Source organism: Vicugna pacos, chromosome 23, assembly GCF_048564905.1.
Source record: "Vicugna pacos chromosome 23, VicPac4, whole genome shotgun sequence".
Taxonomy (NCBI): domain Eukaryota; kingdom Metazoa; phylum Chordata; class Mammalia; order Artiodactyla; family Camelidae; genus Vicugna; species Vicugna pacos.
In genome coordinates, this window is record NC_133009.1 from 24,062,997 (window position 1) to 24,079,422 (window position 16,426).

The 16,426-nt window shown below is 37.9% G+C and overlaps 1 protein-coding gene across 3 annotated transcripts in view; it reads left to right on the forward strand.

Annotated features, from left to right (window-relative positions):
- Positions 1-11,699, forward strand: part of TAF1A (TATA-box binding protein associated factor, RNA polymerase I subunit A) — a 29,045-nt gene extending 17,346 nt beyond the window's left edge. For 2 of the 3 annotated variants that reach the window (XM_015234850.3, XM_006198858.4), the window contains exons 6-11: positions 257-387; positions 1,660-1,818; positions 6,360-6,426; positions 7,141-7,264; positions 8,759-8,913; positions 11,154-11,699. In XM_015234850.3, coding sequence (XP_015090336.1) covers positions 257-387; positions 1,660-1,818; positions 6,360-6,426; positions 7,141-7,264; positions 8,759-8,913; positions 11,154-11,266 — 749 coding nt within the window. In that variant the 3' untranslated portion in view covers positions 11,267-11,699. Of the gene's footprint in view, positions 1-256; positions 388-1,659; positions 1,819-6,359; positions 6,427-7,140; positions 7,265-8,758; positions 8,914-10,729; positions 10,824-11,153 lie in introns of all 3 variants that reach the window. The other variant, XM_072948699.1, reaches the window with a different exon arrangement.
- The last annotated feature ends 4,727 nt before the right edge of the window (positions 11,700-16,426 follow it).

Below are 16,426 nucleotides of genomic sequence, written 5' to 3' on the forward strand. Positions count from 1 at the left end.
CAATTTTCCTATGTTGTCTTTGTCTGGTTTTGGTATCAGGGTAATACCAACCTCATAGAATACGGTGAGAAGTGCTCTTTTCTGCTCTTTTTTGGGAGAGAGAGTTTGTAAAGAATTAGTACTATTCTTTAAATGTTTGTTAGAATTCACCAGTGAAACCGTCAGGGTCTGAGCTTCTTTGTCGATAGTTTGTTGATTACTGATTCAGAAGTCCTCAATACTGAAGGACTTTGAAAAATCTTTTGTCTTTGGGCAGATGAAGATGATTATGCTTATAATACAGCATCCCAGAATATGCTCAACCACAGCTGGAAGACGTCTATAAACCTTTGTGCACTGATTCAAATTCCTGGAGTTTGGGACCCTTTTGTGAAGAGTTATGTAGAGGTAAGTAGACTTTTCATGAAGTTTTACTAGTTTCATTCTGTTGTAAGCTTAATGATTAGAAGGCAATTAATGGAGAAAATTGTTTAAAAAATAAAAAAGGAATATGATGCCTTTTTGATCTGAATAATTTTTGTTTTACCAATTTACAGTATATTTTATTTTACCAATATACTATAAATATTTGTTTTTTTCACCTGGATAACATGTCTTGGCCAAATACAGTCATCCCTCAGTATCTGTGGATGCTCAAGTCCCTTGTATAAAATGGTGTGATATTTGCATATAACGGCTGCACATCCTCCTGTATACTTTAAATCATCTTTACAATGTAATACAGTGTAAATGCTATGTAAATAGTTGTCTGCACAGCAAGCATATTCAAATTTTGCATTTTGGAACTCACTGGAAATTTTTTTCCCAAATATTTTCAATTTGTGGTTGGTTGAACCCTAGGATGCGGCAACCAGGGATGCAGGGCCCACGGATGATGCAGGGCGCCTGACTGTATTTACAAAATTGTTAACAAAATAGCTGTAAATGTCAATTTTATGTTCTTATTGAGCTTAAAAGAAAAAGATCTTTTGTGATTTGGTGGAATATAGAGGCAAAAGGAACAAAAATCTGGAGCTAGGTCACAATATCTGAGATAAAGAATGGCTTTTGGAAGTTCTTAAAGATGTCCTGTTATCTCAGAGTCATTGTGAAAGGACAGACGCCCTAGAACTGGGCACTAGGAATAAATCATCAAAATAATTTGCTTTTTGAAAGTATTATTAGTGCTAAAGTGATAATTGTGTTGTCAGAAGGTAATCTCTGAAACTATATGTCAGTGAATCTGGAAATTCCTGTGTCAGGCTGAGAAGGAATGAAAAGGAAGGGGTTATAATTCCTGTGCACCCCTTGTGTGGCTGGAGTTATGTAGGGCACTGAGGTTAGTTGCATCATATAGTCTTTTTTCAGTCGTTAGTGTGCCCTACTTTAAAAGCTTTATTTCTTGTAGAACAGTTCTTAACCTTCAAGTTTTTGCATTTTTCAGGAACAAAATATGATGAGGAAAAAAAATGGGAAACAGTGTAGGCCTTTATTGTCTGTGTTCCATAAAGGTTGTGACATCTACTGGCGAAAGCAACAGCCAGCTTCACTGTTGTTCCCCGTACAGTAAATACTGCTTCCCAGTTGTATGAGTGTTTTGTGCTCGTCTGGAAAGTTGTGCGTTGTATTTACAGCTATCTTACAGAATTTAACTAAGATGCTATGACTTACTGTGTATAGATGCTGGAGTTCTATGGGGATCAAGATGGAGCCCGAGAGGTGCTCACCAATTACGCCTATGATGAGAAGTTCCCATCCAATCCAAATGCTCATATCTACTTGTATGGCTTCCTAAAGAGAGAGAAGGCACCAAGAGAGAAACTGATAAGTGTGCTTAAGGTATAGGATTTTTATTCCAGTGTTTCAACAGGGTTGGGATCTACTTTGGAACATTCTTAGGTCATTGCTTTCCAGCTTTCATGTTCTAGCACCCAGAGAAAATGACAGTGTAGGTGTGGTACCCTGAGGGGAAGAGAGGAGGCTGCAGGCTCCAGGCAGACCCCCCTCCACTACCATCCCCCCATCCTCTGCCCAAGTGAGACATATTTCAGAAACCCTTTGCCTCCCTGGTTGGAAAGCTCTGCATTGCTATTTTTAGAAAATCACCTTTATTGAAATTTAATATGTATAATAAAACATTTATTTTAAGTGTATGTTCGGATGCATTTTAACAAATATATACATTATGTAACCAGTGTAATAATCAAGATGCTGAACACTTCCATCACCCTAAAAAGTCCCTCATTTCCCTTTACAGCCAACCTACCCACATGCTCCTGGCCCCGGCCGTCACTGATCTGCTTTCTGTCACTCCAGATTAGTTTGTCTCTTCAAGAATTTCATATAAGTGAAATCCTACCATGTGGACTCTTTTTTTGGTCTGGATTTTCTTGCTCAGCAGAATGTTTTTGAGATTCATCCATGTTATTGTATCAGTAATTTGTTCCCTATTACTGCTAAGTAGTATTCCATTTTTAAACATTCACTTCTTGATGGTTATTTTCACTTTTTGGCTACTGTGAATACCACTACGAACATTCATGTACAAGTCTTTGTGTGCACATGTTTTCATTTTTCTTGGGTAGCTACCTAAGAGAAGAATTGCTGGAAGATGTATGTTAAACTTAAGAAACTGCCCAGCTGTCTTCTGAGGTGACTGTACCACTGACATGCCCACCATCAATGTATGTATCCACATCCTCGGTAACATTTGGTATTCAGTCCTTTGAATTACAGCCATTCTAGTAGGTGTGTAGTGGTGTCTCAAGTGGTTTTAATTTCCATTTCCCTAATGACAAATGATGTTGAACATCTTTTAATATGCCTATTGGTTATTCCTATGTCTTCTTTTGTGAAGTGTCTGTTGAAATACTTTGTCTATTTTTTGAAGGCTTATTTGTCTTCTTATTAGTTTGGAAGTTTTCTACATAGTCTGATTACAAGTCCTTGGTCAGGTATGTGGATTATAAATACTTTCTCCCAGTCTGTGGCTTGGCTTTTTGTTTTCTTAACAGTATCTTCCAAAGAGCAGAAATTTCTAACTTTGATTTAAGTACAATTTTAAAATTTTTCTTTTACAGTTAGTACTTTTTGTCTAAGAAATTTTTGCCTACCCCAAGATAATGATTCTCTTCTGTGTTTTTTTCTAAAAGTGTTATAATTTTATGCTGAGGTCTGTCATAGATTTTCAGCTAATTTTTTTTAATGTAGTATGAGGTAAAGATCAAGGTTCATTTTTTTCCCATGTGATTATTCCAGCATCATTTATTGACAAGACTATCCTTTCCCTGTTGAATTACATTGGTAACTTCATTGAAAGTCATCTGACCATAGATATGGACTCTTTTATGTTCTAGTGATGTGTGTTTTCATCCATATTACCAATACCATGTATCATGACTACCGTAGCTTTATAGCAAGTCTTAAAATCATGTCATGAGAGTCATACAAATTTGTCCTTTTTCAAGATTGTTTTTAGCTTCCCTAGGTCCTTTGGCTTTTCATTTGTTTGAAAGTCAGCTTCTCTAATGCTATAAAAATATCATGCTGGGATTCTGAATCTATAGATCAATTTTGAAAGAATAAGCATCTAAACAGTGTTGAGGTTTCCAAACTGTGTACTTGGTACACCTCTCCATTCATATAGGTATTTTATTTCTCTCTGAAATGTTTTGTAGCTTTTAGTATTTATATTTTGTTGAATTTACCCCTAAGTGTTTCATGTTTGGGATTATTATTGCATGTGGTATTGCTTTAAAATTTTTTCTTATTGTGGTAAAATATATGTAACATGAAATTTACCATTTTAACCATTTTTAAGTGCACACTTTATTAGCGTTAAGTACATTCATAGTTTTGTGCAACCATCACCACTACCCATTTCCTGAGGTTTTCCATCATCCCAAACATCAATTCTGTATCCATTAAACAATAACTCCCCATTCCCCCAACTCCAGTGACCTCTGTTTTACTTTCTGTCTCTGTAAATTTGCCTGTTCTAGGAACCTCATCTAAGTAGATTCGTACAGTATTTGTCTTTTTATGTCTTATTTTATAATGTTTTCAAGATTCACCCACATTATAGCATGTATCAGAGTTTCCTTCCTTTTTAAGCCTGAGTAACATTCCATTGTATATACACACAGTCCACATTTTGTGCATTCATCTGTTGATAGACATTTGGATTGTTGCCAGTTTTTGGCTATTGTGAAGAATACTTTGGTGAGCATTGGTGTCGAGTTTGTGTCTGAGTACAAGCTTTCAGTTGTTTTGAGTGTATACCTAGGAGTGAAATTGCTGGATCTTACGGTAATTCTTTGTTTAACCTTTTGAAGAGCCATCAGGCTGTTCCCACAGCAGCTGTACTATTTCACATTCCTACCAGCAGTGCATGAGGGTTTAAATTTCTCTACATCTTCTTCATCACCACTTCGTTACTTTCCTCTTTTTTTTTCTTTTAAAGAAATTGATAATAGCCATCCTGTTGTATGTGTGAAGTGGTATCATTTTTATTTTGATTTGCATTTTCCTAACAGCTGGTGATGCTGAGCATCTTTTCATGTGCTTATTGGTTATTTGTGTATCTTCTTTGGAGAAATGTCTGTATCATTTGCCCTTTTTGAACTGAGTGTTTTGATTTTGTGTTGTTGAATTTAAGAGTTCCTTATATATTTCATGGTTGGTTTCTAGTCATATTTTAGAGGAATAAGAAAAAGAAAAGTCCTTTTCTTTCTAAACAAATGACTGAGAAAACTCCTTTTCTATCAGTCTTCTTTTAAAAGGTCAGTTAGGTCTACTCTGTACTTGTCATCAAAATTGACATTATCAAACCTTCAGATATAGAAACTTTACATTTCGTAAAGTTTTCCACAGGCTTTGTTTTACTGCATAATACTTTTGAAGTTGCTATTTTAATTTTATTCCCCAAGATTTCTTTTTACCCATTTGTGCAAGAAGATAATAAGGCTAGTTACAACAAAAGCAAAATGGTGAACTTCATGCAGGTTGTCAATCATTACTGGTGCTTTTGAAAAGACTTGTAAGAATGTAACAAAATTACTGTGTTGAATACTTGTATATCTTCAAGACAGTAGATTTAGAGAAATTCTAAAAATGAAAATGAAAAATGCAGTATTTGAAATTAAGAACTCAATAAATGGGTTTAAGTAGCAGACTGACCACAGCAGAAGAGAGAATTAAGGAATTACACAGACCATCAGGCTAAAGAAGGAAGAGCAAAACAGGATAAAAAGTGTGGAAAAGAGTGCACAGAGGACTTGTTGGAAGGTCTGACCTACTTGTAATTGGAGCCCAGGGAGAGGAGACAGAGTACAGGGCGAAAGCAAACAGACAAAGCCAATATTTGATGAGCTAATGGCTAAAAATTTTACAGAAGTGATGAAAGACTTATAGAGTTCTGATAATACTCTGCTTTTTAATCTGGGTGCTGATTATGTGTATGTGTATGACTTGTAAAATTTATTGAATGGTACACACGATTCGTATTCATTTCTAGTACATATGTTCTATTTTGATAAAATATTTTTTAAAAAGTGAATTGAGCCATATACAGAATTTCATAAGTAATAAAACAAATGTGACTTCATAGGACTGAGTTTTAATAATACTCTGATATTGATATATTGATCATGATTGATAGATCACTAACTTAAAAAAATTAAGAGAAATTAACAAAATTTGCTTTTCGTTTGGTCAGAAATTATTTCAGTAGAAGATCAAAGTACTTCAGCAAGCAGATGAATAAACTTATTTCTAATATTAAATGTGTTTAGATGACAGATAAAGTTTAAATCCTATTTGTGGCATATACATAAAAATAGTCCCTCCTATTTTTAAAAAGAAAAATCTTTAACTTCTCCCTATTGTGTAAAAAGATTGTGAAAATATTGACTTGAATACTTCTTAGTGTACTGTGTTCCTGAACACAATCTTCCAAAATAACCACCCTTGCCCTTTTTTTGGTTTTTGTTTTATATATTCTGTGACCTTTTATGATCAATAAATATTAAATATCTTTTCTGCATAATATTGATTCTTTTTTCTTCTTTTTTTTTCAAGTCCTGGCTACTGAAAAGAAATTAAATTTTTAAGTGTGGTAAACAGCATAAATATATACATGGAGAAAACAAGAAGTGTCTGTCTATCCTCCTCTCCCCTGGCCACCCCAGCTATCTTGTTATTAGCAGGGATTTTTTTTTTAATAGCTTTACATAGAACACCTTTCTATACCCAAATTGAAACTGGATAAAAGCAAAGTATCTTTTAAATCCTTAAATTTGATGAGAACATATTGGACAGTAAGAGCTTTATTTGAAAGGAAGCTGAATGTATAAAAATCACAAGATTATTCTCTCTTCCAGATTTTGTATCAGATTGTACCATCTCATAAACTGATGTTAGAATTCCATAGATTACTGAGAAAATCAGGTAAGTCATTTTTGTTTTCTATCTCTCTGTGCAGATGAGCTGTAGACCAGGGGTCAGCAGACTATGGCCGTGGCCCAGAACCACCTCTCCCCTGTTTTTATAAATCCAAGTTCTGTTGGAGCACAGCCATGTCCACTTATTTCCATATTGTCTGTGGTGCTAACAGCAGAGTTGTGCAGTTGTGATGGACTGTAAGGCTTGCAGAACTTAAACCTTTAGCGTCTGGCTCTTTACAGGAAAAGTTTGCTATCCCTGCTTTAGAATGTTAGGCAAGAGTTGGCAAAAGAGAAATGGCTTCAATTTGTATAATTCACCTCATTTTAATGTTTCCTGGGTTTCAGCTTAGTATAGAAAAGAACATGATTCTTCATAGGAGTAGAGCTGCACATTAAGGTCAGTAGGTGCTGGGACTACCTCAGTTCCTCTCCTAATCGAGAAGGTATATCAAATGCCCAAAGGGGGCAGGCGCCTTAAATAATGATCTCAATAGTGCAATAGAGATCAGACTCAGCACCCTGCCTTCATTAGCATAGATTAGATTAAATTATTGAATTTTTCAGATCCATCACAGGAGAGTATGATCGTAATGAATTGTTTTCAACTGTTAATCAAACTAGAAGGCTTATGCTTCAGTGATACTTTATCAGTGGAATGTAATCTTTTAGCTTTGTGCTCTCCAGTGCTTTATGTAAACTCTACTTGTGACTGTTGCAGAGAAGGAAGAACACCATAAACTGGGGTTGGAGGTGTTATTTGGAGTCTTGGATTTTGCTGGATGCACTAAAAACATAACTGCTTGGAAATATTTGGCAAAGTATCTCAGACAGACTTTAATGGGGTAAGATGCACACAGCATTTATTACTGGATCAGCATGAATAATATTTTCCAGTATTTTAGCTAATACTTTAAAACAAAGTTCTTTATGTTTTTGAATTTCTTGAACTGTGTCTTCAGCTGTTTTCTTCTGAATACTTCAGGAAATAGAAAGTCACAAGTAAAACGTACAAAAATTTTATCAAGCGTTTTTGTGCTTTCACAGTAAGTACCTTACCTGACCACTGACTACACCATGGAGGGGTAAGCATGTGCCTTCTAATCGGACTTGAGGACTGGAAGGGGTCGCCCACACCCTTCACTAGACTCTTTGTCAAGCTCTTTGTGATCTGTGTCGTCAGCATGTAAGGTCACACGAGAAGCAGCTTTTCTCCCAGCTGTTTTCCATCATTTTCAGTGGGGTTTCTAGGGCCTCATAAAATCATCATGGATTATTCATTCAACAAATGCTTATTAAGTCCCTTGTGAGATGGAGATCTAAAACTATACATCTGATCGTAGACATCTGGGTACAAGAAAAGGAGTGGCCTCGTCATTTTTACTTTGTGTGTGAGAATAAAGAGTATCACCAAGTTAAGTTTAATTGATTTATTATATCCATGTTAGTTGTTTAGGAAATTCATTATCAGTGGGAACTTGCTTCGGGCTTCAGACCTGACGACCTTAAAGGTTGAGCAGTCTTTATTATAAAATGTTCTCAGGGTGCTAGGTTGATGTATTCATTGTAAACCGCTTTCTAAATCTAAAGCGCCATGCAAACCCTGACTAACCACAAAGTTCTTGAAGGCAGAAAAATGTGCTGTTCACTTTTTAAACCTCTAGAAGTTCTGCCACAGGGGGAAAATAGGTGCTAAATAAACCTTTGCTCTATTAAATTATTGATGAACACTTAGCACTGCCTACGTTCAGCTGCCAAACCTATGTGTTCATGTCTTCATGTAATAATGACATCTTAATTTGGATAGTAATTTGTAGCATATAATTTAAAGTAAGGTTTTAAAGTAACTTTTAAGCAATAAATTAATAATTTTGGGTAATATTTGTTGAACATTTTCTTGGTACTAGACAGCATGCAGAGAGCTTTAAATGACACCTGCTGTACTGTGGACCGGTGAATCCTAGTAACAGTGCTATGAGATGGGCACCATTAGTCTCCTTAAGGAAGTTGAGGCTCAGAGAGATTTAAGCAGCTTCCCAGGATCACATAGATAGTAAATGGAAGAACTGAGATTTGAACCTGAGATTTTGACCTCAGAGTCTGCTGTTAACCACTGTCTGGTACGGAACTATTTCATTAAATGGAAAATGAGGCATGGAGATCGACGAGGACTAGAAAGGATATGCTTCCATGCGTGTGCTATGCCGTGGCCATCTTTGGAAGCTAGTTTGAGAACATCTTCCTTGTCATCTGTCCACAGACCCTACTTAAGTTCAGATTCTGATGATCTAGGTCTGTCTCCATCATTGACCTTCCCTTTTGACGTTTTTCTTTTCCAGGAGTCATCTTGCCTGGGTTCAAGAAGAGTGGAACTCCAGGAAAAACTGGTGGCCAAGGTTTCACTTCAGTTACTTTTGGGCAAAAAGTGATTGGAAGGATGATAAAACTTTGGCTTGTGAGAAAGCTTTGGTAGCTGGGATATTGTTAGGAAAAGGTATATGTTTTATTTTCTTTTTCTCTGGACATGGCTTTTAGGTGATTTTTGAAATGACTAATTATGACCATTCATTCATATTAGAGTTTACCTGGAATAGTGTCTAAGGATATTAAATGCTGGCAGAATGATTAATTGAGTAAAAAAATGAGCACTGAGCTGGGCCAGGTGTTCTGCTTGTGAGGAATTTCCATGGGTTAGAAACAGTGATTTCACACTGTTGATTGTCTTTGGTTTTTATGCTCTAACTTGAGTATCTTTAGGCGCTATTAAAATACAAGATGCAGACTGTTTTCACAACAAATGACCATTTGGTTGTGCTGTGGAGAAAGTTTACTGAGATTGTCTACTTTAGTAGAAATAGAAAAATATTCTTTATTGACCTCATTTTTTATGATAGCTTTATATTGTATTTACTTACCCCTTCCTGTAAGGGTGAAGCATTTTCTCTTGTTAAGAAAAGAAAAAAAAAACCTCCTATTAACTTATTTAAAAATTCCTCTTAAGGAGAAATCGAGCTTTTCTTTGGGTAATATCTTGGCTGTTAAAACTCTTACCTGCTTTGTACCACTGAAATATGAAAAGGTAGCCAGTACCGAAATGAGACAGCCACAGAACGTGTCCAGAGGTGAAGACAGTGACCCTCACGGTGGCCACAACTATGCGGTGTGTGGCTGGAGTTTAAAGTCTCCTAAAGGGATTCTGCAGGTCAGGGTTAGATATGTTTGTATTAATCTAGAGTTAGTGTTCTCCGTGAGTATTCCAGATGGTTACTGAGATTAATAGAATGCTGATTTTGTGGGAGGAAAGGGATTGATAGATGTGTAAGTCATTTTAAAATTTCTCTACTGTACTGATGACAAGAAACAGATCTGTGATTTGGACTGTGGCTCTACTTTGTGAGTAGAGAGGTTTCTAGCACAGATACCTAAAGGCACCTGTCTGATCAGAGGCTGAAGCCCTGGGTGGATTTTCCCATCCTGTCCGTTACTTGCATGTCACTTAGGTCAAGCAGTTAACCTTCGGGAGCCCTCTGTGAGAAATGGACATTGTAACATCTGTTCTCATTTGCTTATGGGATTGCTGTAAGCATCACGCGGACATCACATCAGCGTGCTCTATAAATTCTAAAGGATTCTGCGAACATCAGGCACAAAAGGCCTGGAAATGGTCTCACTTCTTCTGACTTCAGCTCTGGTGGGCTTGAAGCTAGGCGTTTGCAGTTTATTTGGCTTTTCCTCTGTGTTAGGGTGGGAGCAAAGTTCTTTCCAGCTTTCTCTTTTCTAGATAGAAGCAGAAATCTCTGCATGAGTTATTTTGATTTTGCTAAAGTGGTAGATGTGTTTAGAAACACACATTATTATATTTAATACCACACATACCACTGCCTCCCAGCTAATAAAATATTAGCAGTTCTGGCATACTGTTTTCAGGGATAATGAAATTGTTACTGGAGGTACGGTATATGTCCTAGCCATTTCCCAGAGAAGGTGGACATATGCACACTGAGACTGGAATAAAATTAATTTTTCATACGTGATTTATGGTCTCGTTTATCAAATATAAAAAGTTTCATAATATCCAGTATGATATTTTTCTTACAGGAATTTGGTTCATGTCTCTAAAATGTTTATCTCGTGATCCCCTTAGCATCATAAAACTCTGGAAAGCAGGTAGAACCTCTAATGAGCACCTTTGGCAGAGCTGCAGGCTCCCCGGCCAGATGCTGGCCAGATGCCGGCCAGATGGCGGGAGGGACTTGATAGCTCTTATCTCTTCTAACCTATGATTTGTTTATTCTAATTCTTCGCATCAGGGTTTTCTACGGAGAACTTCCTTATTGTTACAGATGTCTCTTTGGCTGTTGTACAAGTTACCGTTGAGAAGGAAGCGACAGCAATTTGCTTCTGGTGAAAACTCCTTTAACGTTTGGATGTACATAACAGGCATAGCACTTGAACTAAGGTTTGGGAGGGAAGGTGGAGAACCAGCCAAAGTATATGCCTTCATTGTGATGGATCGGAAATATTTTCGTATGTAAGAAGCAGTACATTTCCTTGGTGACAGCTCTGCGAACGTGCTTAGACACATTGGTGTAGATGATAACAGATCAGTCTATTTTCCCCGTCATCAGTGTGCTGGACTTGAAGCAAAACTTTAAAAATGTAGAAATGTACTTGAAGAATTTGATAACAGGTATTAAAACTTTTTGTTTCTCTTGCTTTGTTTTGTTTTTTTAGGTTGTAGATATTTTCGGTATATTAAAAAACAAGATCACCAAGTCTTACAGAAGAAAATTAAGCAGATGAAGAAATCAGTGAAAAAGTACAGCATTGTCAATCCAAGCCTCTGATACTGAATTCTAGTTATTTCAGATTAGTAGCTACGGAGTACTAACTCAGTCGATAATTTTAAATGTATTTATTTATTTGGTTTTCAGACAAGATCGGGCGGGTTCAGGGTGGTATGGCTGTAGACTATTTGGTGTTTTAGGAAGGGAGTTGATTTGGCTACAAAAAAGTTATTTTTACAATTTTTAATTTTTTTTTTTTACTATCAGCTGGAACTAGAGAAACAACCTCACTGCCTTTGCTCTTTGTAAATATATATTTTTCCTTTTTTGTACTGTTGAATGTAATATTTATTAAAGAGGCATAATCTTCCAATAGAAGTATATTTGTTCAATGAGAGAATACAGCTCTACAGAAGTTATTGCTGAGTGCAGGTAATTTGCCTCTGATAATTATATAATAAAATATAACTCGTGGTACTCATATTTGAAGTTATATTCTTGTAAAGTTTTTTGGTTTTTTTTTTAATGGAGGTACTGGAGATTGAACCCAGGACCTCGCACATGCTCATAAGCACACGCTCTACCGCTGAGCTGTACCCCTAGCCCACTTTTAGACTCTCAGTGATCCACGTCAGGTGTACCACCGTGAAGAATATATTGGTGATGAGTTCTGGTGAGGAATTCTGGACCGAGAGAAGGATTTAGAAAAGGACTCCTCCACTTTCTCTTTTGGTAGTAAGACATGGCAGTTTGGAGTTAAGTGACCTCTGAGGGAGGTACCTTTGAGTCTAGAGGGCTAATTTGGGTCTCAGAGAGGTTAGAGGGTTCTGGTTGCTTTCAGCTGGTGCTGGCCTAAGTTTAAAAGGCTCTAGATTTGTGTGTGTGTGTGTGTGTGTGTTTGCCCGGCACAGCGATCCAAGACATGCTGTAGAGCCCCCGTGTCCCACTCCTTTCTCTTGGAAACCAGGATGCAGCCGTAGGCAGCCGGACAGCGGAGAGGACTCTGCTGGTGCAAGAGTGTCCCGGTCAGGCAGGAAGCCCAGTGTGGAAACCTTCGCTCAGAGGCCAAGTGCAGCTTTCCTGGAATATGAGCTGAGCTTTCTAACATGTGGTAACTGGTAGAGGAAGTGCTTCTTCAGAACTGTCTTGAACCATATACATTTACTGTTCAGATAATTAGTACTTGAGTTCCATGAAAGCTCACTCACTTCAGAGCAAGTCCAATATTAAGGTGGCAAACCACACATTTTCCCCATTGACTTACATTCCTACTAATTTCAACCGTCTGTGAGAAAATTGGGGGACAAATTATGCTTTAAGTTAATGATTTAATTTGATATTTTATACTTAGTAACAGACTATCAACAGATAATTGCCCAACCTTATGATCTATGCATGAAACAAGTAGGTGCCCACAGAACCAAAGTAAAGCAAGTGAAAGCCACCAGTGAACAAGGCCGACCCTACGCTGGGGGTCAGTGGTTGGGCGGTACAGGAGTTCCGTGTAAGAGCCACACCACAGGGATGAAATTCCCAGAGGATGTGGACAGGGTCTCAACGCCAAGATCATCAGGGCATCTACTCCCTGGAACCTTTAGTCAAAAACTGTAAAACTGGATTTAGGAATTCTCATTATCCCTCGTAGAATGGAGGTGAGGATGAAAGAGAAATGAGTAGATACAATTCTTGGTTTCCACCCAAAGCTTAGTTTCTTAGAATTTTTATATCAAATGTTCATACCTAATTATGCAATAAGAGCAGCGTGTATCAACCGAAATCCTTTTAAGCCCACTGAAATTAAAGCCAGTTTCATGAATAATGGCTAAAATTTATCAAGCATCTGGGCTTTACATTTCATCCTGTCATCGCCGCAGTCCTATGAATTACCCCTGTCTTACCAAGAAAGAAAGCGGGGTCCTCAGAGAGTAAGTAACTTGCCCAAGGTCACAACTGGTGGGCGCTGGCACCAGGACTAACCCAGTCAGTGTGGTTCCAAAGGTCGCACCCTATCTGTGCTGTCTGTACTGCCTCCCAGTTTAGTCAGTGTTCATAGCCTGCAGAGCACTGAGCTGGTAGCAGGGAAAAGAATGGAGGGGGTTCATAGCCCGTCCCCTCTCCCACACATGGAAGGTTCCGTCTCTGTGTCCTCGCTGATCTCTCCCCCTACAGCCTCTTGTTAGATCACTGCATTGCTTAATTAGATAATTAATCTTTGTACATGTCCTTCTCAATAGTGTATTATCTAGGCTTAATAATCTCCATATCACCAACACCTAACAGAGTTTCTGGCTTATTAAATACTGACTAGAACTGAATGCAAATTTATGAATGTTACTGACTTGAGTATACTTGTCCCATAGGCAGTAATGCTTGGTGAATTTATGCCAAGCATAGGCCTCGGGAGACTTAGGTTTGAATCCTGGGTTTATCATAAGCTCATAATTTCTTTACTTGAATTTTATTGCCATCTTTTCCATTCACCTAAAGCATGACCTCAAGTATTTTGTGGAACCTCTCTGAAACTTAAGTCACTTGTCTATATATTAGTAGTTAATATCTGCCCTGCTTAGCTAATAGAATTATTGTGAAGGTCACATGAGATGAAGTGTGAGAAATACTTTGTAAACTATAGTGTGTAACACAAATGAGAAACGTTATTAATACCTTCCCTATGCTCACACACGCCTGCTCATTTTCAGACTGAGAGAAGGCAGATAGACTGCCAGAGAAATCAGTAAACTATGTGATAGGCAACTGAGCTAGAACATTTATTTTTATATATTTTCTATTCTATTCCATGACCTGATTCCAGGATAAACACCAGACTCTCAACTCCTCAGCATCATTTTTAAAAGCCCTTGCTCTGTGAAACTGTGTGTGTATGTAGCTGCTGTGATTGAATTGTTTGTCTTCCAAAGATACATGTATTCCTAAGCCTCAGTACCTCAGAATATGACTGTTTGGAGATCGGTTCTTTACAGAGGTCATCAAGGTAAAATGAGATCATTAAGGTGAGCCCGAATCTGACTGATGTCTTTATGAGAGGGAAGTTTGGACACAGACATGCATACAGGAAGAATGTCACGTGAACACGAAGACAGAAATTGGGGTGATGCATCTACAGGCTGAGTTATGCAAAACATTGCCAGAAAACCCTGAAAAAGCTAGCGGGGTGGCGTGGACCAGAGTCTCCCTCCTGGTCCTCAGAAGGAACCCCTGCTGTCCACATCTGAATCTCAAGAGTTCCAACCTCCAGGACTGGGAGAGAATAAATGTTTAAACCACCCAGTTTGTGATACTTTGTTATGGCAGCCCATGGAAACTAACAAAATGTTTTTAAAAATATACATATCATGTCTGCTTCAAAATTGGGAGCTAAAGTGATTTCAGGTACTCAGCCTGGTCCCACCTTGTGGTTCCAGATTCATCTCCTAAGCTCACCTAACAGTCAACTTGTCTTGCCTAATCTGCATACCCTGCTCAATCTTCCCTGAGATTTTCTTTGTCCCCTCCAGCTTGATGTCATCTCTCCCTCCTTGGAATCCAATAGCAGTTTGTTCCTTCCTTATTATCTTAATACAATCTGCCTTGTATTATTTGGAATTTTTTGCATTTTTTATTGAAGTATAGTCAGTTTACAATGTGTCAATTTCTGGTGTACAGCATAATATTTCAATCATACATGTTGGACATTTATTTTAACCTTTCTTCTCAGAGCATAAACTTCTTGAAAAAACTTGTTTTGTGTATCAATCTTCTATTACACATTCCTCTGCCAGCATAATGCATTACATATGACAATACATACCTACTAAATTGACACAGAGACATCCATTATAAAACTGCGTCATTATTACACAATCACATGTATCATGTAATTATATCTAAAATAATATGCAGTCCTGTCTGAAATATTACACATTTTAATCAGAAGTTCATGCTGTCATTACGTCTGAAGGGAACTGCTTGCTGATTTCTCCCTGCTAATTTTGTAATCAGTCTGTTGAAAACAGTAAGATCTGATGTCCTGGGTAGGTACTGGAAGATTTATGTCTTACTAAGGTCAAGTTTTGTTTGTTTGTTTGACTTTTTTTCAATGCTGTGCTACAATTCTGTAAACAGAATCATTTAGAATTATTTTCCAAAAAGGAGACATTCCTTTGGACTCAATTTTTTTCCATGGCAAAAGGGAAACAGACACAAATGTCAATTAAAAAAAATCAAAAAGTTGTCTCAGGTCCTGCATGGATGAGAGAATGCTCTCATTCTTACAAATCACATCACAGGGTGGACAGTGACCTCTCAATTATGAGGCCTTGGTGCTGTGAATTCACTGGCTGAAGTTAGTCCAAGTGTCGCTCCTCCCGCCCAAGGCTTCCAGAGCAATGACATCATCTGACCTTTGCACAAACAACCCCGTGGAACTAGCATAGCCACCCATGAATTACAGATGTTGTACTGTATTTTAAAAAGTGACATTCACAAGGGCTTACCATATAGCTCAGTGAACTATATATATATGTGCGTGTGGGTGGGTGTGTATATATATATATATATATATATATATATATATATAGACTGAAACACTTTGCTGTACACCTGAAACTAACACAACATTGTAAATCAACTATACTTCAATTAAAAAAAAAAGCAATGTTCAACAAGGTGTGATGTTGAACAGTGCCAACAGGAGAGCAGGCTGTGTTGGCAATCATTCTGGTTTCTCCTCTCAACTTTCCTCTCAGTTATAAAAATGTCTTATTTTAGTGCTACTTTGGGCTTCCATAATCCAGAGCATGGTGAGTACAGACTTGGCTAGACTGAGGCTCAGTGTTGCTTCCTGGTGACAGTCTGGCAAAGGCTGTTGGTGGTGAGGGGAGAGCTGGGTGGGGAGCCCTCCTGGGACTGAGAAGAATCTCTGGCTTCAGCTGCATTTCAAAGGGCATTTTTTGCAAGTATGGAAATTTCAGGGTGGAGAGAACTGGAAAATACCGAAAGGAAAGGGAGCTCAGGTACCGGATGTGCCCTGCGAGCCTGAGCCCCTGCGCGTGCCATGGTTAGGGTTTGGGTTTGGGACCCTGTGAGTTTGGGATTTCCTGTCCTTCATCACTCATTCAAGAAACATTTATCAAAGGCCCGTTATGTGCAAGGGGCATGTATAAGACAAAGCACATTCGAACAGATGATAAGTGAGGAGGGGCATCCCCAAGGTAGGCGTAG